Source organism: Barbus barbus (assembly GCF_936440315.1).
Source record: "Barbus barbus genome assembly, chromosome: 31".
Classification (NCBI taxonomy): domain Eukaryota; kingdom Metazoa; phylum Chordata; class Actinopteri; order Cypriniformes; family Cyprinidae; genus Barbus; species Barbus barbus.
The window spans coordinates 17,977,139-18,002,991 of record NC_136759.1 but is presented as its reverse complement, the minus strand read 5'-3'; the positions used below and the strand labels follow the sequence as shown (position 1 = coordinate 18,002,991).

Sequence of the window (25,853 nt, the reverse complement as noted above, 5' to 3'; positions counted from 1 at the left end):
CCTCGACTCAATTCCTCATGCGCCCGAAAGGTGGAATTGAACCACTCTGCCGCTAGGCAGCTACAGGTTTGAAGCCTGCACCCCGGACCACCGAGGTTCATCCGGGTATTTGAAACAAGTGAGCCTGCGTCTATATATAGGTCACTCTTGCGCTATGTGTTACATCTACGGTGAGTGTTATTTATGAACCTGTTTTTAACAGCATATCATGATAACTTTATGATATATTGTTGCCTCCCATAGTATGGAGTTCAAGGAAATACGACATTTGCAGAAATTCTACCTTAAAGCCAGCATTGCACCACATGCAAATTATTACTTGCTATTGGTCCAAACACAGGGCGGAGATTTACATATTTGTCTTGTTTTGTTGTGATTTTAATCCAAATCAGGCATGCTTGCTTTGTTCATTGTGTGTTGCTGTTTTCTAATGTAAGAAAGGATAAAATTATAGCCTTTTTGCATTAATAGATGTTTTACACATATTATAATACTTTATCTTAATATATTTTATTGCCTAACAATAAATATGTGGGTTAAGATTCAAAGATCATTAATTTACTTCAGTTTACATACCATGTCTTCTTATTTTATGTTTTTGATACATAAAATATTTCTTTATTTGTTTATGGCAGACTCACTAAGCAACTAACACTTATACATTAGATTGTTAAATATACCCTTCATTTTTATGGAATTGCCTATTATTTGTTCAGTGTTTATTGTGCAAACAGGAGATCATTAAAAACGCACATCAGCATCATTCAAATCGTTTTTATTTCGAAAGTAAATAAATTATGCAACATAAAATAATACAAAATAATAATCCAGTACATGAAAATGGTTTAGACACTGCACGAATAGCATCTGTTCCAGATCTTCACTGTACAATGGCAGACATTCACCTCATACTTATTAATTCTCAAATATTCTTGAAGCTTTTAAAGCTCCAGGCAAGAAATCTTGAAACCAGACACACCTTCTCAGAACCAGATTTACATTTGAGTTGTTGTAACAGCGGTGTCTCACACTACAGGGAACTTGTGTGCTCAGTTTTGTACTGAGCCATTTACCAAAAAGTGTGGTGAATAATAGCAGAACTGTCCTCATGTGTCATTCAAATTAATACTGATAACTGCCCAAGTCACTATGAAACCATCACCAGAACATATCTGTATATGTAAGGGTATTATAAAGTGACATATTCTTTTAGTCAGCGTTTAGATCATTTGTATTGAACAAAACTCTTCGACTGTGACGACAGAAGACACTCTCCAAGACAAACACCACTCCTCCTGGTATGTGATGTGATATAGTGATAAAAAAGACAGAAAGTGCACATTATTAGTACAGTATTAGAATGATGAAAATACTGTTGTGCCAAGAAATCAAATGATCACTCCCCATCTCACACATGGGACTATTTCAGTGCAATATAATCAACTTAATAGTGAGTGTTTATATGTGTATGCATCTTTGTTAGAGAAAATTCCATCAACAGATTTCAAAACGTCGTTTCACGCTCACTTATTGCATTATTCCACTAAATGATGTGCACACAGACTTTATTACTGGAACATACCATGTGCATCAGAGAAAATGTATACATTTGCAAACAATAATTCATAATTTCATGTAGCATTCCCTCATAAGGTCATTCACACCATTTTTATTCAGTTTCATCATCTTCCACTACAATGAACTGAAATTTCAGCTTTTGGGACTGCATTTCATTTTATGTCATTCAAATTGGCTTTAGAATAACACAAGCACACAACAAACTCCAACAGTGATTAATAAATATGAAAATCATAGTGCTTGTCCTATTAAAATGATATGCATTTACCTAGAGAAATTGATAGAGGAAAACATACAGTCAGCAGAAACATCGATTTTAAATTCCAAAAATGAAAATGCATAAACGTAACAGGATATGACAGCACCCTGATGTAAAAGGCTCCTAAGCGTAAACGCACACACACACACTCGTCCTCTCAAACAGGCTTAAGTTATCAATAAATAAAGTGGACAATCAAATAACACCATGTTCTCAAACACTGTTGTACATCTGGATCTTATAAAGAACGGCTTTTCAGTACAATCAAAGGGAACCTTTTCACTATTTCAGTTACCATGTGAAATCAAACACTGGGGATACAAATGAGTGACCGCGTTGCATTAAAAACAGACAAAAACAAACAGAATTGACAGAAAATGCCATAGTGGAGATGGACAGTTGAACTGCAGCAATGTTACAGACATATCAGTGAGGATTTCATTGGGACGCCGTCCTGTTCTCCTCATTAGATTTGAGTGTTTTGGGTTTGGATATGAACATACAATCAATTCTAGACGTCATCAGCCAGTAAAAATGATATTTTTTGTAGTTATATTTTTATTGAGGACACACTGGAAGGCTGATAAAGTAAATACATTGGTGTTTGATTCAACCGTCAATCCAAACCCACTGAAAAAACTACATCTTAGACTGACCAGACACTATCACTATATGAAATCTGCTTGAAAAATAAGAGTTAATACTTTTTTTTGCACATATTTTAATGCTAACAGTTTATTTGCTTATAATAAACAGCTGATCAGCAATTGCACAAGTTTTTGTTCATGGATACTCGGTCATAATAGGGTAATAATTGCATGTGTTAATTTTATTTAATTTCTTTATTTTCTTAAATATGTGGGTAGATAGTATTTATAGAGTTGTAACTTTTTAGTTTTAGTTACTTTTTCTTATTTGCAAGTCGCTTTGGACAAAAGCGTCTGCTAAATGACAAAAGTAAGTAAGTAAGTAAGTAATAATGAGTAAAAAAAAAAAGCCCAGACTTCCTGTTTTCCACTAAAAGTGGCTATGAAGGTGAAATGGAGGAAAAACAATAACTGTAATAGATCCTACATTATTTGATTTTGAGATCAGCACTCTTGTGCTTTGCTTTGGCAATGTGTGATTAACAAGAACCGCTAGACGCTAATTAAAGTTAGCACAACCTACTTTTAAAATAACTCTGCCCTACTTTACCTGAGGTTGGAGCAGTGCTTGCTTTACTCGGACTCCTGTAACTGTGCTTTACGCATGTTTATGCTCAGCCGTGACGGGGCGATGACAATAAATCAGAGTTGTGGTTAAAATTCAACAGGTTCGATGAGTAGGCTACTTGTTACAGGACCTTAGTGGGACCACCTCATCACAAGCTGATCAGTTGGCATCTCAGTCGCTATCCGAGACCGATAACGGAAAAGTGTAGTAAACAAAAAAGAAACTGCAACTACGTTACACTGACCTTCTGACTTGGTGTGTAACGATAATGCATGTACACCAAAAAATAAAATAAAAAATACATTGCAAACTGATAAGATTTTCTCCACAGATCTTGACCCTTTGTGACATCTGAATGCCAGAATCTCTTTTCCTAGCATTTTAAAAAGTAAAGTGTTGCCTAAACTTCTATCAGCCAAACAAATCTTTCATTTGCGATATTTTGACGAAGAAAAAAGTCAAAATGAAAATCCAAAGTCGTGAAAAACAACCCAAATAAAGCCATGCAGACATATTGTGGCGGAGAGTGTGAAAAGTGCTAATGCTAGTCCTCCATCCCGGCCCGTGCTCCTCAGCGACTCCGGCGTCGTCATGCAAGGCCATGTGTTTGTGGGACGACTCTCGCCACGGGTTGCACGCTGAGGATGGGACGTGGCGAGGTCCAGACGGAGGATGTGGGAGGGGGGGAAAAACAAAACACTCGTAACACGGCACACAAACAAGTCCTGGGATGAATGTGTCATTCCCACTGACCGCATGATGCTGGAGATGTACACATACAAAAGGCAAACCGCCCACCATGCATACTGACTACCAATGGCAAAAATAGAATCCTTTTTGTCTTTTTCCCATTTTTTATCTCCTATCCTCATCCCATGTGTCTTCACTGTAAGGTAAGGCAGGGATTTATATATTTTTTTTAAATACATTTTTTTTATCTGATGTGTGACTGTCTGTCGTTAAAACAAGCTCATGACTACACCGCCAGACCAGCAGCCTAAGCAGTATCTTCGAGACATCACCATCACTCCCCCCGCTGCTGATCCTCGACAGGTACGCTGTCCTCCAGAACGGTCTCAGATAATCGCCAGAGTCATTTCCGCATTACGCCATGTAGATGAAGGTGTTAATGTCCGTCTCGTCTCTCTTGATGTACTTGTGCTCAATGAGCCACTCGATCTGTTCCTTGATCATTTTCTTCTGAGGGAGGAACATGTTCTTCAGGATCTCCACCAGCTCGGTCTGCAGCTGAGCGTTTGTGATCTTCTTACGCATCTTCATTATCTGAATGATGGCCTCCTGAAATATTCCAGTCAAAGAAACAAACACATTAAGTCCACTGTAAAAAACAAACAGTATTTTACAGTAAAATTTTATTACAATGACTGACATGGAAGAGAAGAAATAGTTATTTTCTTAGTGCACAAGAAGTATTCTCATAGCTTCATAAAATTATGGTTAAACCACTGATGTCACATGGACTATTTGAAAATTGTCCTTACTACCTTTCTGGGCCTAGAACATGTTAGTTGCGTTGCTGTCTATGGGAGGGTCAGAAAGCTCTAGGATTTCATCAAAAATATCTTAATTTGTGTTCCGAAGATGACTGATTGTCTTATGGGTTTGGAACGACACGAGGGTTAGTAATTAATTAAAGAATTTTCATAATTGGGTGAACAATCCCTTTAATTATTCTGTTAGATCTATTACAGTTTTTCACAATATAAAGTAAGGGAATTTATTGTTAACTATTTAACAGGTTTTTAGAGTAGAATATTTACTGTCAATTACAAACATTGTTACTTTGGTTTTTATGCAAACAGTGCACAATGCAAATTTCATCATCAGAGTAGTAATTGTGTACTCTACAAGAACAGTCCAATTTTGCTAATGGTGTACTGTTAAATTTTTTGGCACTAATTAATTTGTCCACAAGTTGGCAAAACTGGCCCGGACCGTTGTTTCATAGTTGAAAAAAAATGAAGGAGATGGAACAATAACAACAAACGACTGGAACAGATGCCTATGTTGATGAGCACTTGTGTGATGGAGTTACACGCAACTCTAGTTTAAACTAGTAGACGATGGACAAGGAAACTTTCTAGCGTGTCGAGTACTTCTGTTTACACGCATACTATCAAATGGAGTAAACTTTCAAAGGCTACACATTAAACTGAAGTATACTTTGGGCTTTAGTGACTAGTGTTCATGAACACAGAGGACTAGTAATGCTTTTTGATGTTTTGTACCTGTGTTCTTAATATTCTAAGCTGGACGATGCCTTCGTTCTCCTCTTCTCTCATTCGCTCTGTCGTCAGCTGCAATCGGCCAATTAGATTTATTTTCCCCCTCTTTTGAACCTTGGAGTTTTTTCTGAGGAGAAACAAAAAATGTATTATTATTATTATTTCCAATGAAAGAGACCAGTTCTAAAGAGCCAGCAGGACAGGACATGTTCTTACATCAAGGAGAATTCCTGGTTAACAAAAAACAATGTACTGTCTGTGAAGTCTTTGGGAGAGCTCACTTGAGGTTCATATAACAGCACTTGGCGTTTGAGCTTTGGGAAGGCAACAAGAGACTGTATAAAAAGAAAGGGAAAATGTTAAGTAGATGATGATGGTACAACATCTATAAACAAAGATATTTTAATTGATCATAATCAGTCCATTTTAGATATTTCTAATTGATCTTTGAAAACACTAATCATTTAATAACACTGTAAAACGTAATAAAATAAAATAAAGAATATCCATTTTTCATACAACATACATTATAATGTTGTGATATCTAAATTTACATGAAGCATTGTGATTAATTTTAGCTCTAGTTAGCAGTTTTTTTTCTCTATTCACACTAAACAGTACACAATTTTTATATTGATCACTTAACAGTTATCGATCATAACATAAAAATAATTATCGGCTTATCGGTATCTGCCAGAATTTTAATATTGATGCATCCATAGATCATGTTAAACCTGTGGGCTTCAGAAAACTTCCTTGGGGCTCGCATGATGACAAAGCATTTAAATGAATAAATTATTCTAAGTGCTATTAATATTAAAAATCTAATCTAAATAAAACACATAAAATCAACATAACTATTGTTTTTACTAAGACGCACAGTTCTTGGAATTTCTGGAATCACAAAATGAACTGTGCTGAATTTGTTTAATATATCAATGCTTCCAATTTCCGTTTAAAGTTTAAAAACAAGAAGCTTCATCATAAATACAGCAGAAATATGGTAAATATCTAATGGAATAAAATGCGACATATGGGCCTTCAGTTTTGACACTCCAGTCATGTTCTTACCCAGAGAGTTCGTCTCAGTTCCGCATCAGGCAGCTCAGTGGCAAGTTTCAGATTCTCAAAGCTGATCTTCTCTCGTGGTCTTTGGTTCCAGGCAAAAAGTACAGCCAGCTGAAAGGTCGTGACCTCCAGGTCGTACTGCCCTACTTCATTCTTAAAAGTGATCTATCCGACAGCACACAGACTGATTAGCTACAAGTTGCAATTTACAGTTACTACAAATCACTACTAAGCACTAAACTACTAAGTGCATAAAATAAACCCACAATGCCATTGGACATGAGGTGGTGCCAGTGGAGTTTGCGGCCACTGTGGTTCTTCTTGTAGAAGTCCTCCACCTCTGGAATGAGGTCTTCCAGCTCGGTGGGCAGAGACACAAACACTTTCTCTGAGCTGCGTGACCATGCTCCAGCATTCAGGATCTTTATGTTCACAGAGTCCGCTGGGTAACAGAAGAGGAGACCGTTTTTGATACATTTAATGCTTCCTTGCTGAGTAATAATATGAATTTTTTTCAAACTCAGTTAAAAGGTAGTGTAAATGCATATACAGAGAGAAAAATGGGCTTGCACGTCACCTGGTAAAGCCAGCCTGTTGTGTTTGTGCATTTCCTTGAAAACCTGGTTAAGATCTTCGGACACTTTGATGTCCTGGAACATTCTAGCTAGCTTGTTCACATAGTCAGCAGGCATCCCAACTTCCTGACACAAGCCAAACAATGAGCCATTAGAGTATAAAACACTCAAATACAAATTATTCACTCTTATATGTCTTTATTCTTACCCTGAGCCACTCAACCATGTTCTCCTCCATCTCACTGTCTGCTGAGATGTCCAGGATCAGACGTCTGGTCAGATGGGCTTTGTGGTACCTCATGAACACATCCTTATTCTGGACGTATTTTAGCACAAGTAGCTACCGGAAAAAATAGTATTTACATTTCAAAACACTTTTGAGGACAACAACACAAGCATTAAAGTAAACAACATGTGACTTTTTACAACAGGCCCTCACCACTTCCTTCAGTTTGAGCTCGATCTCCTCTGAGGTCAGCTTTTTGCTGAGTGGTGTTTTTCTTAGCAGCATGTCACAATAGTTTGCGAGCAGCTCCGGACACTTTGACTCTGGTTGTGTTTTTAGGCCAACTCTGCATTTAGAAACATCCAACATGACTGATACAAGTTGATACAATACTGAAATATGGATCGCTAAACTCACTTGCAGGATTATTATATTTAATACTAAAACCACACAAAAAAAAATTGTGACTTAAAATAAAATAAACTTTAACTGAAATAAAATATGAAAAACTTTCAGCTAGTTGCCACAGCAACTTTTCTCATTTTCATTTAGTGTATTGTGATGCACTAAAATAACTCAAACTGGAAAAAATGAAATGAACTGAAATGAATAATGAAAACCATATAGACATGACAAACCATACAAACAAAACGGCAAAAAATGATAAACACACCCACAAACTAAAACTTGAACTAAAATTAAGGTGAATACACAAAATATAAAAATAAAAACCAATTCAACATACTAATAAAAACTAACAGTATCTTAATGATACTAAAAAAAACACTAACTTGCATATGGGCCCTTTTTAACTGTGAAGACGTTGTTTCACAGTTTATATTGTAAATCTAAAGTTTTTTTTCCATTATTAAAAAAAATGTAATATACATTTATAACAATTTACTTTGTTTTATATTTCCTTGGCATTAAATTACAGAAATTGTATTAGTTTTATTATATTTTTTATAGCAGATATACATTTTAAATAAATATTTATATGTATTATACATAAAACTGACCTAATTTACTAAGACTTCAGCCTCTGAGTTGCCTGCAAATGTGTCTATCAGTTAAAAGAAGGTTATTTTGTGCATCTCACTTAAATGGACTGTCAACAGAAGCCCAGAAGGCAGCCGTTACTCACCCCTTCTGTTTCATTGGCAGCTCCAACTTAAATATTGTAGCATCATTCACAACTGCTTTGTATGCCTGTGGGGAAATGTTAAACACCATTAAAAAGGTACGTGAAATATAAAAACTTAATTCATTCAAAATAATAAACACCTCAATTCATTTTTCAGTAAAATCAACAGTATGGAGTTATTGTTATATAACCTTCCATTGTATTCCTGTGTCACCACAGATCTCTGGTAACCATCTGCGGTGTGATCTAGTCATGCAGGCTACTTACTGAGACCAGAATGAATATGAATAGGGCGGCATGCTCACTTTGTCTCTGGCTGTAAGGAACCGAGGATCATCATGGAACGCTTCCTTTACTAATTTGCTAAATCGATTGAAGAGAGTCAGGAGCTGCTCCACATACTTCTCAGAGTCCTGAGAAGAAACAAACACCTGTTCGACACTGTGGCTAATATTTAGGATTTATTCTAACACAAAGGTCAAGGTTCAAACCTCGACAGGGTTTTGGATTAAATCAAGTAAAACGGTGATAATTAATTAAATATTCATCTTATCAACATTAACCAATTATCCTTTATTTATACTGTGAATAACAAAAGTTATTCATAACTTATAAAATTCATAAAGCTCACAAAGAATCATTTTGCAAATGTTTTGCTCACGGTTGTGATGGTCTCAGCAGTGGCCAACATGTCTGCCAGTCCAGCACTGATGATGTGCTCCTCTAGGTCTTTCAGCATGGGTTCAATCCCATTGGGCACTTTATCCATGAGAGAGAACATGAGGTGCAGCTCTGCAGAAGAAGAGTTCAGAGGTTTGAAACTAAAAGCTTATGTTTAGAGATATTATATAGCTACACAATATGCAATGTATGTATGCAAAATTCCAAATTCATGGAAAACAGGGCCAAAAAGTTCTGAAAAAGTTCAAAAGCTGGGGTCATTAAGTTTATGTGATGAAAGAAATTGATGTATTTATTCAGTAAGGGTATATGTAATTGATCAAAAGTGACAGAGACATTTATAATCTTACACAAGATTAAATGCTGTTCTTGTGAACTTTGTATTCATCAAAAAATCCTGAAAAAAAAGAATCATAGTTTCCACAAAAATATTAAACATTTTCAAATTACTTGAGCAGTAAATCAGCATATTAGAATGATTTCTGAAGTATCATATGACAGTGAAGACAGGGGTAATCGATGCTGAAAAACTAGCTTTGCCATAACAGAAATAAAATACATTTTTAAATACAAAACAGCTAATTAAATCTGTAATAACTTCACAATATTAGTACTGTGTTACAGTGTTTTTGATCAAATCAATGCAGTCCTATTGAGCATAAATGCTTTCTTAAAAAAAAAAAAAAAAAATCCTAAAGACAAAATTTGGAACGGTAGTGTACATAAAACCTCAAATGGTCATTTTAAATATATCTAATAAAACATTGCAAATAGTCTGATACTCACTGTCAGTCTCATTTCGTTTGATCATGCCAGGACATTCAGCCAAGATAGTTTCTTTAAATGATGTTACCAGTGCATTCACACAACATTCCATAAGCTGAGGAAAAAAACAATGCAGTCTCAGTCTCACATTCCTGGTTATATTATTTTATTTAAATTAAATATTGAACAACTTAAAAATAATAATACTTTTAATATTTTTACATGTAAAAATACTAAAATATTTTAATGGCTGATGCCCTATTTTATGCAAAATTTTTAAATTCAATCTTTGTCACAGCCTCATTTCTAAAAATGATGTATTATTATTATTTAATAGCCAATCATATACTCACTGCTTGTACAGAGTTACATTCACGTCTTGTCTCTAAATATCGTAGAGCACGTTTTTCCTCTTCTCTTAATTTAGCATCTGCCTGTAAACAGAGACATGACAATATATGATGGCAAACACAAGCCTCTCGGCTATGCAATCTGATTGGCTGAAGATCATGTAGTCTAAAATCTGATGTCTGGCAGGCCGTACATATTTCATGTAGTTTTGTACTCCATTCTGCTGCAGGTAGGACGGCGCCTGGGTCCTGTAGAACCTCTCAGTGGAGTCTAGGTAGGCTTTTTCAAAGTTATCCCTGTAGATCTGCAATTTATCATCAGGATTGGAGCACAGGTTCACTGAGAAAGAGATTGTAAGAGACTTTTCAGTTTTCATGACTAAAAAGATTCACTAAATCCAATGAAAAACCTGGAGTGAACCTCACCATACGACTCTCTGACACCGATGACCAGCTGCGAGTCGAACGCTTCTCCCAGCCGTTCAGCATGGACCAACTTCATCGCACTATCCTGCAATCTATTCTTGATGTTGGAGAATATAGATTCATTCCAAGTGTCCAGCATCAGCTGCGAGAACATAAAAAAAGCAGAGCAAACCAATGAATCCCATTCTAGGAAATCAACCTAAAAATCCCGCTTTTATCCTGCTCACCTTCCTAACAATGCTGTCCTCCACATTGGACTTCTTGTTGCTGCCCTGTTTGCCCATCAGGGTGATCTCCAGCTGGCAGAACGGCTTGGGCAGAATGTCACACTGCGTGAAGAACTTCCTCCACTCCACGATGTACGCCTTGAGGAGCGCTGTGTCATCTTGGTGACTGAGCACTCGCTAAACACCAACGATCGAGAATGAGACATGATTCTGCTTAAAGAACATCAACAGGTTGTTTAATCCTGAATCTTTCTTACTGCTTGAGCTTGTTTAATAAAATCTAAGATGTCCTCCTTGAGGGCCTGGTGGATCTTTGCTGGTCCTTTGTCATCCCATAGACAAACTGCATGAACATCTCTGGGAGAATGGAGGAGAATAGGAAGACAGATTGAACATTCAGACTAGTTAATGTGTAAAATATAAAAAGATCTGAATTCATTGGGGCCTTACGAGAAAAGATCAAACCACTGCTGCTTGGTTACGGACTCTTGGCGAAGCAACTTAAGGACAATGGGGCGCATAAGATCCCACTTGTCCTCAAACTGGAGGGAACCCTTGTTCTAAGCAAAAAGACATGGAAGAGGATACAGACAGTTAGAGAAAAAGAGTGTGAACCAGACATTATGGAAGACCTCTCTGTCTCAACATGCCCAGAAAATCAGAAGCCTTAAGTCTGAATATGATTCACAAAGCATTTACAATAAGGCAAGCAGTTGGCTGTTTCTTTTATATCTAATGTCTTTAAGAAACATTTATGTACGTTTTTTAATTTTTTTATTAAATCTATTAAAACGCAACCAAATGTTTTTATTAGTACTTGTACTTTTTGTATTACTTTTATTTTATTTTTTATTTCTTTGTTTTTTATTACGTTCTTTTTTCTTTGTTACATAAGCTTTTAACATCCTTTTCAAATGCCTTTTATTACGTATAGATTTCCTTGTTTTATCCGTGAACTAGACCTAGACGTTCAATCATAAAATATGAAAATAAATCTTAAAAATACATTTTTAAAACCATAATTAACACAAATTTTGTTATTGTGTGAAACTTATATATTTTAAAAATGATATAAATCACAAATTACAACTTATATATTTAAAAAAATTATATAAATCAATTTTTATATAAATTACAACTATACCTCAATTTTGTGTAATTTCCCAAATACTGCCACTTATAAAATTAATTTAATAATAAATAAAATGTCTAGGTTTTTTTTCCACATTTTAATATTTTTTCAAATGTTGTACTTGTTTACCAAGGCAACAGTGAAGAGCTTGAAATCAAATATGAGACGTGAAGAAAAGAAAAAAGAATAAAGCAAGGTAAACAATTTTGTGCATAATTACTCAAACTACTATTTAATAGTTTATTTAAGATTAGTCTATGCTAGCTAATTAATTTCATCAAGAAAAAGAAGTCTTTCAATTTCATATACTTTTAAAATACAATGTCCACCACAGACAGATAGCATGTAACAGCAAAATCTCAAAAGTTTATGACTCAATATTTACCATTTTGGACATCATTTGGTTTTCAGACAAAGCCACTGTATTTAACTGTATTAAATCAAACATCATCTATACAAATGCAATGTCTCTACTCTCTAATACTCCCTGAATGATTTCTTCACATATTTCAAATGCTTATAATATCTGACAGTTGTTCTTGGCTTACTACAACACGAAACTCTTAGTAATAACGGCACACATTCACATTTTATATCATTAGCTCAGACTCAGTCATCAAATCATTGACCAAGCTAGCAACATGCGTGCTAACTGTCAACAGAAACACGTCCCTTTATGATATATATTTATAAACAACATAACACCGAGGGTTGGAGTGAATCATGACTTCACCTCGTCTGCATGCAGTCTAGTATTTTTGTGATTATTGGCTTTATTAATCTCAACTAGCTCACAGTCTGCTAGCTAAACACAGGCTGCAAGACTCTCTTATAAACTCACTGCACATGCATGTAAGAGTCCGAGCAAGCCGCTAAATCGGTACAACATATTTGAAGGTTATAGGCGTCTAAAAGGGGTTTTGACTGTTTATGGGGAATTTGGAGCTTAAGTGTCTCTTACCTTTAACAAATTAGACATCGCCATGTTTGCTTAATTTATCCCCTCGTCCGTTCTCGCGAGATTTGGTTCGGTTTTAGATCTGGTGACGGGATCTCCGATTCATATTCAATCTTCATTTGTAAGTGACTTTTCTTTTTGTTTTAAAGATGCTTTCTTTGCATTATTTAAATAATCAAAAGAGAATATAGGGAAATATTATATCATTAATTTGTGTTTGCTGTTGGCTTCACATTCACAAACATGGCTCTAAACTCTCTTTTCTTTATTTAAAGTGGACAAGTATATGGAAACTATCCAAATTTCTGTTCATTTGAAAGTATTAACTGTATCTTTAGATTCGTGCTTTCTTTGTGTCTTCTTGAGATGTAATTGTATTGTTTTTATCAATGTATGTAGTATACAGACTCTCTCTTTCTATATATATAGATATTTTTGTCTTTGTTTATAATTGTATTGTCATAATTGTTTGATTTATGTACTGTGTTGTAATAATAATAATAAAGGGATCTCAAATTCATTTATGCAAATATACTCTCTTGAACAGTTTTAAAGAGCTTGTGTGTTTATTTTATTTGATTGAATTTAGAAAAATAATATTTATATAAAGAGAATTTATACAGTGTAGTCACTTAAATAACATAATAGCTAAAAATAAAGGGAATAACTTCAAATAAATACAACCCTGCTCATAAAAACATATTTAGCCTAATTAGAATCTATATAATACAAAACATAGCAGATTTTTGCGTTCATTTTTTTCTTTTTCTTTTTTTTTTTGCGTAGAAGTCATTTAACTTGTAAAACATTTTCATTTCATTTTAGATTTTATTTGTAGCGTTTCATATTAAATTATTGAACTCATGTCCGTGGTAATACAGGAAATTTGGTTGAAAATTTAGATGTAAAAAGCAATACTTAAAACAAAAATCAGTACATAAAATTAAATAACAATACATTAAACCTTTAAATAAAACTGGTTCGACTTCCTTGGTTCTACAAAGACAGCTCTCAGCTAAATGAGTCAGAATCAAGTACCAGACTTGTCCAGAAGAGTCGATTCCGTCGACTCGAGAAACTCCCTGACAATTCATTGCGTTTCCCAAAAGCAACTATAGTCGCAAGTTATGTCGTTACCAATAGAGTTCGATAGGACTTACCACCATAGTTAACTAACGATGCTTTTGGGAAACGCACCCCAGAATGGTTTGGAGCACTGATTATTGAAAGGATCCAACTCTAAACGATTCGTTGGCCAATCGGTCACCGCTATTTTCGTTATTCGTTAGAGACAGTAGGCTAGTGGGCCTATTATGTGTGGAAATGTGATGGCTTTGACGTTGCGTTTAGGCGCATAATCACTATGCGTACTATGCCGTTTTAGAGAGAGAGCGAGAGAGAGAGAAAAAAATCTTTGCTGGGAAGCCATATATTTCCACACATCAGGCTGTGACATTCAGTAGTCACATGCAAGACTAAATATAGCCAGACATGTGAGAGCTAGAGCATATCACTTAACCTCATATGTGTAACTCTTTATGTAGACCATGTGGAAGTGATTGACCACTAGTTAAAAGACTTTATTTCCAGCTTCAAAACAGTATGATGTCTCTTCTTTGTTCCCAGCCTAGGCAAATTGGTTATATATTTGTTTGTTTTATAAAGAGTTTGAGCACTTTTCAGCTTACCAGAACCATCAGTCAACTGGTTAAACATGACCTTGACCAGGCTGGGAAATCATCTTAAACCAGGCAAGAGAACTCACCTTTAAAATACCCCTTTTTTCATGCAAATTGTGACCCTGGACCACAAAACCAGTCATAAGGGTACATTTTTCGAAATTGGGAGTTATACATGATCTGAAAGCTGACTAAATAAGCTTTCCAATGATGTATGGTTTGTTATGATAGGACAATATTTGGCCGAGATACAACTCTGAAAATCTGGAACCTGAGGGTGCAAAAACAAAATCTAAATTCTGAGAAAATTGCCTTTAAAGTTGTTCAAATGAAGTTCTTAGCAATGCATATTTCTAATCAAAAATTAAGTTTTGATATATTTACAGTAGGACATTTACAAAATATCTTCATGGAACATGATCTTTATTTAATGTCCTAAAGATTTTTGGTATAAAATAAAAATCAATAATTTTGACCCATACAATGTATTTTTGGATGTTGCTACAAATATACCCCAGCGACTTAAGACTGGTTTTGTGGTCCAGGGTCACAATTGGTTTATAAATGGGTCTTGCCATTTGAATGCCTTACATGCTATACTGTAAATGATGGATCATATAATCCATCAGAAAAATGATCTTTGTCTTTTGGTTTTGATCTTGAGCAAATGACATCCATGCAAGGAAATAGCTCTTAGGCCCTTGATTGTGAGATATTTAGGATTTAGATTTATTTAGAAACACAGCTTTTGTCTTTCATTCTTTATATACAATATTAAATACAATCAATCATTAAAAAGCTTCTTCTTAATGTTACATTGACAATAAAAAACAAGACTGTAACTTTCATCTTACAAACAATATATTTTTTGACACAAACTTAAGCAAGCTATGTGGTAATATATGATTAAAAAGATTAGAGAACAGCATGAGAAAGACCGTCTCCAGGAGTGTCATCAGTTAGTGTTGTTTTTTTGTGTGTTTCTAAATTGTGTAGTTTTTGAGACAGAATATATTTTATTATTATACTGTAAATTCAGGTGAGTTTATTGTTTTGTGCTTCTTCTTTGTGTCTGTGTCACATTTAGAAGAGCACTGATGTTTCTTAAAGGGAACATCTGAATATGCTGTCATCATTTACTTGTTCCAAACCCATAAGACTTTCATTCATCTCTGTCACGGGATTAACAGGTGGTAACTAGGAATTACAGAAGCTTCAGTCTGGATCCAACCCTTAAATGATCTGAGATGACCGAACACCTGAGAAAAGATAATGCCAACCCCTCAGAGGATGCCAACGCTCAGACAACATACAAAATTACCAAATTTTGCCATAAATTAAACACATTAAGGTTCTGCAAGATATAAATATATTGTGGAAACTTAAATTCCTGTAGAGCTGCTTTGCAACGATTTGTATCGTAAAAAGCGCTATACAAATAAACTTGAATTGAATTGAATTTAATTAATGTTTGTAATTATTTATATACATATATTAATCCAAAGTCCCAAACTAGTCTTTTTCATGTTCATTCATTTCACGTCTTCTTCCATACGCTCTACCCCAAGAAAATGCTTAACATGCAACTCAGTGAGTTGTATTCAAATTCCGGGGTATATTCTGCTTGTCTGTAAATGGTGTAAGCTAGGGATGTCAATTTTCGATCATTTCCACAATCGATCGTCGTTTAAATTAACAATCAATTAATCCATTAATCGTTAACCTTAATACTGCAAAATGCATCTATTGCAGTAACATATAGTCCCCGGCATGACAGGATGTGCATCACCCGAGGAAGTTGTAGTCTAAATAAAAGGCTAGTAGCAGGATCGTAATGAATGGATGTGATTATGATCATTTGATAAAATGAACAAAAGAACTTAGAATTGTATTTGTTTTAATGTACTTGTAAAATTTGGATCACATTAAAAGTGTAGTTTGTACATTAGTAAATTATTTTTGTGTAAGACCCAGCCCCTTCACCATCACTAGCAGACGTTTGCACGCGTTTTGCTCATGAGCTGCACGCACCCCAAAATGAACCTGCTTAATTGACCATCGATAGCTTTTATCGATTACATCGTTTATCAACAATTAATCGATCGTCGATTAATCGTTGACATCCCTAGTATAAGCAGGTGTGTATTGAACTCGGTCCTCCAAACTACAATTTGTTTAGGAATGTCCCGTTTATCATTAGACCACTATCCTGCGATAAATGTGTTATTAAGTCATTGTCAATTTCGACTTTTAAAGTCATAATTGCGACTTTTTATGACTTAAGTCATAATTTCAGTTTATCTCATAATTTCGGCTTTTTAAGTCATAATTACAACTTTTTATCTCGTAATTATGATTTAAGTAATCATTTTGAGTTTTTTTATCAGAATTATTACTTAAGTTTGTCATATGCCTAATTTTGACTTTTTGAGGCATGATTTTTTTTCTTATATGGCAGAAATGGGCTTCCATTGTTAACTGAATACTTTAGACTTTAGCATTTAATAAAGCAAACTTTGTTTCATGTTTTATTCCATTGTATTTATCCTTTGCTTTTTTATTACTGACAAGATTAATTAGGCTATTTTCATTAATTTTGAGGACTTTGACTTTTTTTTTTAGAAGTGAAGTGAAGTGAAGTGACATTCAGCCAAGTATGGTGACCCATACTCGGAATTCGTGCTCTGCATTTAACCCATCCAACGTGCACACACACAGCAGTGAACACACACACACCGTGAACACACACCCGGAGCAGTTTACTAACATTAGTTACCTTAGTACTCTTCTGTGGTATTGTGAATTGTGACATTTCGCTGGTTTCTAAAATGTAGATCCCATAGCAACGTATTTACAGAAAATATATATTTGATATACACTGTAAGAAAAAATTCCGTAAAATTTACGGTAAAAAAAGTGGCAGCTGTGGTAACCAGAATTCTACCGTAAAAAATACGGTAGCAACGCTTTAGGTTTTACGGTTTTAACTTAAATTTACAATTACATACCGTAATTTCTTTAACTTATATAATCTTAATATACCAACTTATTAAAGTACTGAAGTCTGTTTTGTTCCTTTAAATACACCGATATCCACCAAATGCAGGTGATGATGAGAAAATCACATGATGAGCCAAAGCCCATTACAAGCAACTTTTAAACAATAGAATGTTTAGAAGGTGCACAGTCTCATTCACACAAGCACTAAACACCATCATGGTGAGACTCATTAAACTGAAATATGCTATAAACATTAATTTAACAACATTAGATGTAACATACAACCCTAATAAACATAACCGATAATAAAAAAACTAAGAAGAAACATAGTTATTTCAAAGAAAAAACGTCAAATTCAAACAGAAATTGAAATGGAATGCAGGGAATTCTGGGAACGTTAGTTTACGGCTTTTCCCTGTAACTTTTACAGGAACTTTCCGTTAACCATGTAACAGGTTTTTACCGTAGCATTTTCACAGTTTTTTACTGTTAAAATCACGATCATTTTTTACAGTGTATATAAATAATCCAATTTTTGTCATAATGGAGCAGCCATATTATTTACTTTTGCCCATAAATTTTCAGATTCAAATAAATAACCTATGTTTAAAAATGTTATATATATGTTATACAATAATTAATTAAAAACATTAATTGTAAATAATTACATTAATTATGTTAAATGTAAATAAATAGGCCTATATACCAGTCATAAATAGCAGTCCTCTGTACATTTTGTGAATTTGATAAACTACAAAATTATCATAAAACATATCAGCACACCGAGGCAGAAAGCAGCTTGTGGTCTTGAAAAAGTATAACTGCAAGCAGGTGCTGCTGACTGTTAAACCCTCCCCCTCCACACACTTCAAACACCACACTTTTTCTCTTAGTGAAGCTGAATTTAAAATTATTAGCTTATTGTACAGTTTTATTATTTTATTGTTAAAACTGTAAAAACACTGAAATAATTTTAAGTACATCCCAGATAGCAAGCAACCATTAAAACAATGTTCAGTCAAAGCAGATGTGTCAATGCTAATTGTATTTTTATTATTGTCACAAGGTAATGTTGGTTCAATATCACTTTTGCACCCACATTCAGTGTTGAAACAAGGTTAAGATTTCAACAGAAAATCAATGAAAATTAAAAATTTGAATTACAGTTATGACGTTCACCCTCAGTTAATGCCACTGAATCAATGTTACACTATGATGTTTATTCTGTGTCTGTTTTAGAAACAATAATTAACAAAAGGAATAATTGGTAATATTGTTGAATTCATGTTACATTGCAATGTTCTTTCTACATCACTATCATTGGTAATATATATAAGTTAATATATACAAGTAGTAATAAATAATTGTACTGAACATGTTATGTTAGCTGATGATTTTAACTGAAAAATATAAGATTAATTGGTTCTAGGCCCACAAATCCATTAGTTGGAGCAACAACTTCAATATCTTAATCAACTTAAAAATGTTTATGCTACAGATTATGTTCTTCTAACGCAAGTGTAGTTTGTTGATTGAACATAATTTCATTAGAAGTTGTCATAACATAACATCATTTTACGTTATTTATTCATTTATTTTTTTAAGAGTGACAAGTTTTAAAATGTGCTTTTATAACCATCTGAGATGCCAAGTAATGATACATTCACACAGGATGTGGTGAACATGTTTAACACTGTCTAGGACTTTTCACTGTTTATGTCCCCATGTTTGTCTGTGTTTGTGTGTTAACGATAGACTGTCAGTGGCCATTTCTGAAGGTTAGCCTACACAGTTATGCCAGTAGGTGGCAACAAGAGTGTACAAGCATATATCGTGCTGACAGTTAAATCACTTCTGAGTGTGCTTTAGTGGATCTAATGTGGCTGTAAAAATGACTATACACTACATGGTCAAATGTATGTAGTCTCTAACTGAACAGAAACTTTAAAATTCAGAACAGAAAAAAATTGAATCACCAAAACCGTCAGCATACCTCTCTTTCTTTTTCTTGTGCATGCTGGGAACGTGTGAAGGTGCACGGTGAGTGAGGACTTGCTCTTCCAAAGAGCAAACCCACCCTATACCTTCCTTCACATATGCACAGCCAAACGCAGGCACTTCACTGCTAGCCACCAAACCATCACAGTCCAACAACACCCAAAGTGAAGCAGACACACCTGCAACCCACCACAGCCCAGAGGAGGAACCCCAGAAAATCACAACAGCCAAAACTCCAGTTGAGGAACTGTTTGACACCCTAAATTTAGATTTCTTATGTACATGCATAGTTTTTGGGTTTCTGGGACCCCAAACACGGAAGTTAATCTCAAGAGTGCTTAGAGGAAACTCTGTGGTTAGCTAGTTTCAAAGTTGTCACATGCTTTGTGTAGTCCTGCAAATAAATGAATAAATAAAAAAAAATCCCACTTGAGAAGGGCAACTTACAGCTTGAACTGTGTGGGAAAGGGTTGTTTGAGACTGTTGTGACCATTCCAAGCACTATTGGATCAGATAAATTTGCATGTTTTTGTTTGTCTTTTGTATACACTCTTAAAAATAAAGGTGCTTCACGATTCCTTTGACTGAATGGTTCTTTATAGAACCAAAAATGGTTCTTCTATGGCATTGCTGTGAAGCATTTCTTCTGTGGAACATCTTTTGTGCTGTGAAGCAAAGTCATACAGGTTTGGAACAATACGAGGGTGAATGCAATATTAACAGATAACCATACTTCTTTTAAACGTTAAGAGTTGGGTGTAGAAATCACACTAAGATTGCCATATGAAGAGCAGTGTGCATGTGTGTGTGTGTGCACTTTTACAGGAAATAGCAAGTGAAGGGTTTTTAAAAGGGTTCTTTGAATTAGTCTTCCATTAGTTCTTGATGACTAACACTGACATTCTTGCTTGACAAATATGGTGTACATTTCACAGTTTTGGATATTTTTTGGTGTACTGTTGTCTTTAAATGGTAAGTTATATGGATAGAAACTTGTCTTGTGTCTCAATGTGAGAGACGAAGTGTTGGATCATTAACATTTTGATGCTGTTCTTCTGTTTAGCTCTGGACCGCTGGAATACAAGATGTACAGATGTCACAGTCAAAGCCTCTTTGAAATCTGAAGTTCTTCTCCCATGTTACTTTAAGATCAACCATTCCAATGAAACTGAGACAATAAATTGGAGCCACTATTCCAGTCTTGTAACGATCATGACTAATGGCAGAATCTCCTTTGATAGTCCTTCTGAAGGACGAGTGAGCTCTTTCCCTATTCTGGCCAGAAGAGGAAACTTCTCCATTCTCATCCATGATCTGCAGTTTTCAGACATCGGCACATACATATGTGAGCTGAACAGTGAATGCTGGAAGGTGAAGATCATGCAATTGCCAGAAAGTCCTTTTTCAGAAACAGAAGAACTGAACTTTAATCACAACTCCTGGTTATTCTTTTTTGCTGGAGTTGGAGTGTTTATTCTTCTTTTTATTATATTCAGTCGCACTGGCAAGCATTACTTTTCATCAATTATCCACAGTAAATTCCATGAACCAGTATTAGCCAAATAATAAATACTCCTGTTTATTTATATAAACAATATTCAGGCTTACAAAACCGTTTGCAGTCCCTGACAGAAAAATGCATGAGATCAACCAAATCAAGCTCTACTAATGAAGAACACCATGAAGGTAAGTTCAGTAAAACATAATTGTTCAATATTTTAAGATTTTTTTTATTCTGAATAAAGAATAAACAGGTTTATTATTGGCATTTAATGGCAGTTGATATATTTATGTATTTATATTTACATGCAGTAATTAGTAAATGCATATTTAATTTAATTGGATTGTTGCTGATTGTTTGAAAGCAACACAATTCCTGCTATAGGTTATTTATATTATGTGATATCAAAATATTTGATATATTATATTGAAGTTTTTTAATTTTTTTAATACTGAACTTAAAAGAACCTTTTTTTTCAATGTGAAGAATGTTTTAAAAATCTAAAGAAATATTTTTCACTATAAAGGTGGAAATTACATTAAATATTAAAGGTTCTTCAGGGAGCCAGAGATGCCAATAAACAACAACAAAAAACATTTTATTTTTAGTGTAATATGTGATATCAATTAATATAATATTGTGCTGTACGCATTTTGTTTCTCAAGAACATGGTTCTTCAAGTCAAACTTCTAATATCCAGCGAGGTAATTCACCATTTCTGTTTCCTTTATACATTATGTACACATTATTAAATAAGATATATGTTTTAGTTTGACAATAAATTAAGCTCAACTAATAAAATTAGCAAACTAATGTATTTTGTTTTTAACAGCATTCAAAACTCCAGATCTAAATGACTCTACGACGTCTACGGTAAACTATGGTAAGATACAGTATGTTTTTAATAAGGTTTAGAATAGGATAATAACAAAAGAATAACAAAATATCTGCTTGATATGTTTCAGTCTTTCAGGCATAATTGTTCAGATGAGAAGGTGCTGGCAAGAGGGGAAAATAAAAATCACGTTTTCCTATTTCAGATTACAAATCTGTTATTTCAGTAAAAGCTTGTCTTTTTTCTTTACTCAATCATATGCCATCTGTTTTGAAATGTTTTTTTTTTCTATTATCATTTTTTGATTTTTAGTGTTTCCAGTTTTTTCAACAGCTTACACATATTTTTAAAACTTTACACACAAATCCAAGAATTGCATACAAAAAATACAAAATGCCTCCCATCTCTTGCAAAATGAAGCACTGCATTTAAAATATCACATTTCAAAAGCAAACATTTGCAAACACTTTTGCCATAATATTAATTCCTGTTAGATTTATGTGTGTTACATAGAGAATTGTGTGTTGTGTTTTGCAAAAAGTGTTTTATGAAATTGAAAACTGATTCAAAGGCTGAGAATTAGTGTATGGTTTTGCAGATTTGGTGTGTGCTTCTGGTGTTCGAGTGTCAGCTTTCAGAAACTGTGTGACAGGTAAAGATTTTGTGTGTCAGCAGTTGAAAAAAAAAAAAGATAAAATAGGTTTATTCTCAGATGACTGAATACTTTTGTAAACCACATATGTACATTTAAATGCACATTTTCATTGTACTCTGTCAACTTTTCTTTTGAAATTATTTGTTATTATTTGTAAAATGTGCACAAATAATTTGAATATAAATAAACAAAAAGACCCAAGTTGCTACTGCGTCTATATCTTAGTCATTCTTGTACCATTTCTGAAAAAGTAATATTTTTATTCCTTAGGCCATTTGAGAGTCGATGGAAGCTGTGAAATAATCCATTTTATACTGATGGCATAGCCTATTTCTTTCTTTCTTTCTTTCTTTCTTTCTTTCTTTCTTTCTTTCTTTCTTTCTTTCTTTCTTTCTTTCTTTCTTTCTTTCTTTCTTTCTTTCTTTCCCTTTTGTTCATTATCTGCCTTGCTTCAATAGATAGGTACAATATGGAAAATTGAGTACAATAAAACAAGCTTGGAAAAAAAGCAAGCGGAAAACAAGAGTAAACGTGTTCATATTCTGTCCAATAGGTGACGCTAAAGACATTTAGTTGGATTTGGAAAGAAATCACTTAAAAAGGTAAACGTAAATAAATATTTATTTCATAAAGTCTACATGCAATATTTTATAATATTATTATGAAATAGTTTAATAATTTCTAATATTAATGTCTAAATTGTTTTAGTTTACCCCACATACACTATATTGCTATATAAGTATTGGGTCACTGCCTTCTAATGAACATGTTTGACTACTTTAGTCATTTCTATGAGTACAAATCTTAATGTTAAAGCATATAACGATATTATTGGTGTTTGGTGATGAGTTTTTGGCTCAAGGTCTGCATTTAAAGTCACACCAGAGGAGTTCAGCTGGGATCAGGACTTGGGTTTCTGTAGACCAGTCAAGTTCTTCCACACTGACTGAATCAATCATGTCTTTTTGAACCGTGCCTTATACACAGAGACACTGTCATGTTAGACTAGAAAAGGGTCCTGTCCAAACTGTTGCTATAAAATTAGAAGCACACAATTCCCTAGAATATCATTATATGCTTAAACATTAAACATTGTACTCATGGAAATTACTAAAGTAGTCAAACCTGTTCATTAGAAGGGGGTGACCCAATACTTTTGGCAATATAGTGTATGTTGCTAGACCTTTAAAAACAAATGTAACCTTTACCATTTAATCTGCTCAAAGACGAATTTATGCTCAAACTGTGTGCGTGTGTGTGTGTGTGTGTACAAAGGTGTACTTTAAAAAAAGGTATCAGCTAAAAAGGTATCAGTATCAGATTTTGTATCTCTTTTTTTTTTAGTGATCTTGTAGTGTTACTTTAAGGCCATTTAGGGGAAACACTGTGGTTTGCTATTCTCAGCATTTACAGATGCTATTGTTGTGGTTGTTGCAAGCGGATCTTAAAATAAACTATACACTACATAAAGCCTCAGAACAGGGGAAAACCTGCTGCTTTGGCCAGAACATAATCTTTCTTTCAGACACAGAAATGTACATGTTTGATGCAATAATAAACACAATTGTTTATTATCAAGAAATTGATTTTCAGTGTATATAGCAGAGGTGTAAAGTATTGGAGTAAATGTAACTAATTACTGTACTTGACTATCTTTTTGGATACTTTGTAGTTGTGCTGAGTATCAAAGATATTAGCAACTTTTACTGTCTACTTCACAACATGTTTGAATGAGTATCTGTACTCTTTACATATATACAGTGTATATATATATATATATATATATATATATAGCCCTAGTGTTTCTTTAGTTCCCTTTGGTTTTGGTATATTGTTTGTTCTAGTTTGTCCATGAAATGCCTGCACACAGATCCAGCGGCGTAACTTTGCTTTGAAAAGTGGTGGGGACACCGCACAACTCGTTTTGCTATTTGTTTATTTAATAACCGAATTTACTTGGGGACTGAGTTCAGAGTTGGAAATGCACTTCATTTTCACTTTGATGTACACATGCATCACATTCACAAATATGTCTATAAACATCCGAATAAGCAAAACGAATGTTACGTTTTGCTTATCACAACACATCCAGGGTAGCTAATATCAATCAAAATACGCAAGATAAATATGGTGAACTTGCCATTTCATGGTCAGCTCAGCTGCAGCGTATTCATTAATTGCACAATTATGTGCGTGTATTACGATTCATTCTACTTTGAATTACTTGCATATTTTCTAATAAACATTACGTCAAGAGTCAAGACAAGCCCACAAAATTTTCCTCATCCAATCAAATAATTTAACCAATCCTGAACTACGCAAAACCTTGTTTAAAACATGAGTGAGAGTTTATTTGTGTTTAAAATGGTTAAACTACCTTTATTAATTAAATAATTAAATAAATGAAATTGTTTTAACGAATCTTTTTTTTTTAATTTTTTTATTACGTTTTTATAAAAGCTCTATTTTTTCCTCCCCCACCCCGCATGTAAAGGCTAGTTAACGGTAAATGTTGCTACCTATAGCATAAATGTTAAAACATCAACAAAATGTCCAAAAGAAAGTGTGGAAGTGATATAAGAAGCTTTTTAGTGAAGCAGCCACGCACAGTAAGTTACTTTGCTTAACACGAAAACATATTATATTTAATTTACGTGAATACTGTCGCTAATCATGTTTTCTGGCGGCCACTGGAGCGCGCTGTGATTTAATACAAAACTGAATTAAAGGACTATGAACTAAAGACTTGTATACTTTGTTTTAATTGTGAAAATCCCAGTCATAACATAGAATTGTCCTGTTGTCTAAAAGTGCTTTAACTATTATTCAGCCTTCAATGATGGACAAATGCCAATATATTGCTTATGATTGCAAATGTAAACATTTAGATCCCAAAATGAATTATTTACTTCTTACATAACTTAATTTTTCCTATAACACTTAATCATGACTTGTAATAATAACCGTGACTTGTGAGTTTTTAACAATGCCTCAAGTGAACTCACCTCGCTGCGTGGTTGAAGAAGAACCGTCGTCCACCTTCTAGTCATCACTTGATGACTACAGTGAGTGATGATTTGACTTGTGGACCAGAGATATTGTCCAATTAATCTTCTCAAAAATCTCAAATAAAATATTTCAACCTTGAAACAGTATCCAAACAATACGAACATCGTAAAAAGAAAGGTACAGGATCTGTAGACTAATTATAGGGAAAGGAAACTACATATCCCATGACGCATATCGCGTATCTCGCGATAGTTTCACAACGAGACTTAATATTCATCTTTGAGGACGTTGAAAAGCGTCTGACCGGCGGAAAAATGTGTTAAATG

At 34.2% G+C, this 25,853-nt stretch overlaps 2 protein-coding genes across 3 annotated transcripts; one reads left to right on the top strand and one right to left on the bottom strand.

Moving 5' to 3' along the window:
• Window positions 1-1,653: 1,653 nt before the first annotated feature.
• Window positions 1,654-25,574, bottom strand: LOC306851848 (cullin-5-like). 2 transcript variants are annotated; one of them, XM_079388314.1, is made up of 19 exons: window positions 25,524-25,574; window positions 11,211-11,320; window positions 11,018-11,117; window positions 10,761-10,937; window positions 10,534-10,675; window positions 10,302-10,447; window positions 10,111-10,191; window positions 9,779-9,872; window positions 8,973-9,103; window positions 8,617-8,724; window positions 8,312-8,376; window positions 7,381-7,513; window positions 7,150-7,281; window positions 6,944-7,067; window positions 6,633-6,808; window positions 6,370-6,531; window positions 5,515-5,633; window positions 5,302-5,425; window positions 1,654-4,351 (listed from the first exon to the last, which is right to left on the bottom strand). In XM_079388314.1, exons 1-19 carry the CDS (start codon window positions 25,566-25,568, stop codon window positions 4,157-4,159), a joined length of 2,364 nt encoding a protein of 787 aa, XP_079244440.1. In that variant the 5' UTR covers window positions 25,569-25,574; the 3' UTR covers window positions 1,654-4,156. The 2 variants fall into 2 exon arrangements, with proteins under 2 accessions (XP_079244440.1, XP_079244441.1); XM_079388315.1 differs by lacking the exon at window positions 25,524-25,574 and adding an exon at window positions 12,854-12,910.
• LOC306851351 (uncharacterized protein) lies at window positions 20,292-22,699 on the top strand. Its single transcript, XM_079387520.1, has 6 exons — window positions 20,292-20,499; window positions 20,591-21,031; window positions 21,130-21,213; window positions 21,694-21,732; window positions 21,861-21,911; window positions 21,994-22,699. The coding sequence occupies exons 1-6, from the start codon at window positions 20,445-20,447 to the stop codon at window positions 22,005-22,007; spliced, it is 684 nt and encodes a 227-aa protein (XP_079243646.1). The 5' UTR covers window positions 20,292-20,444; the 3' UTR covers window positions 22,008-22,699.
• Window positions 25,575-25,853: the final 279 nt, after the last annotated feature.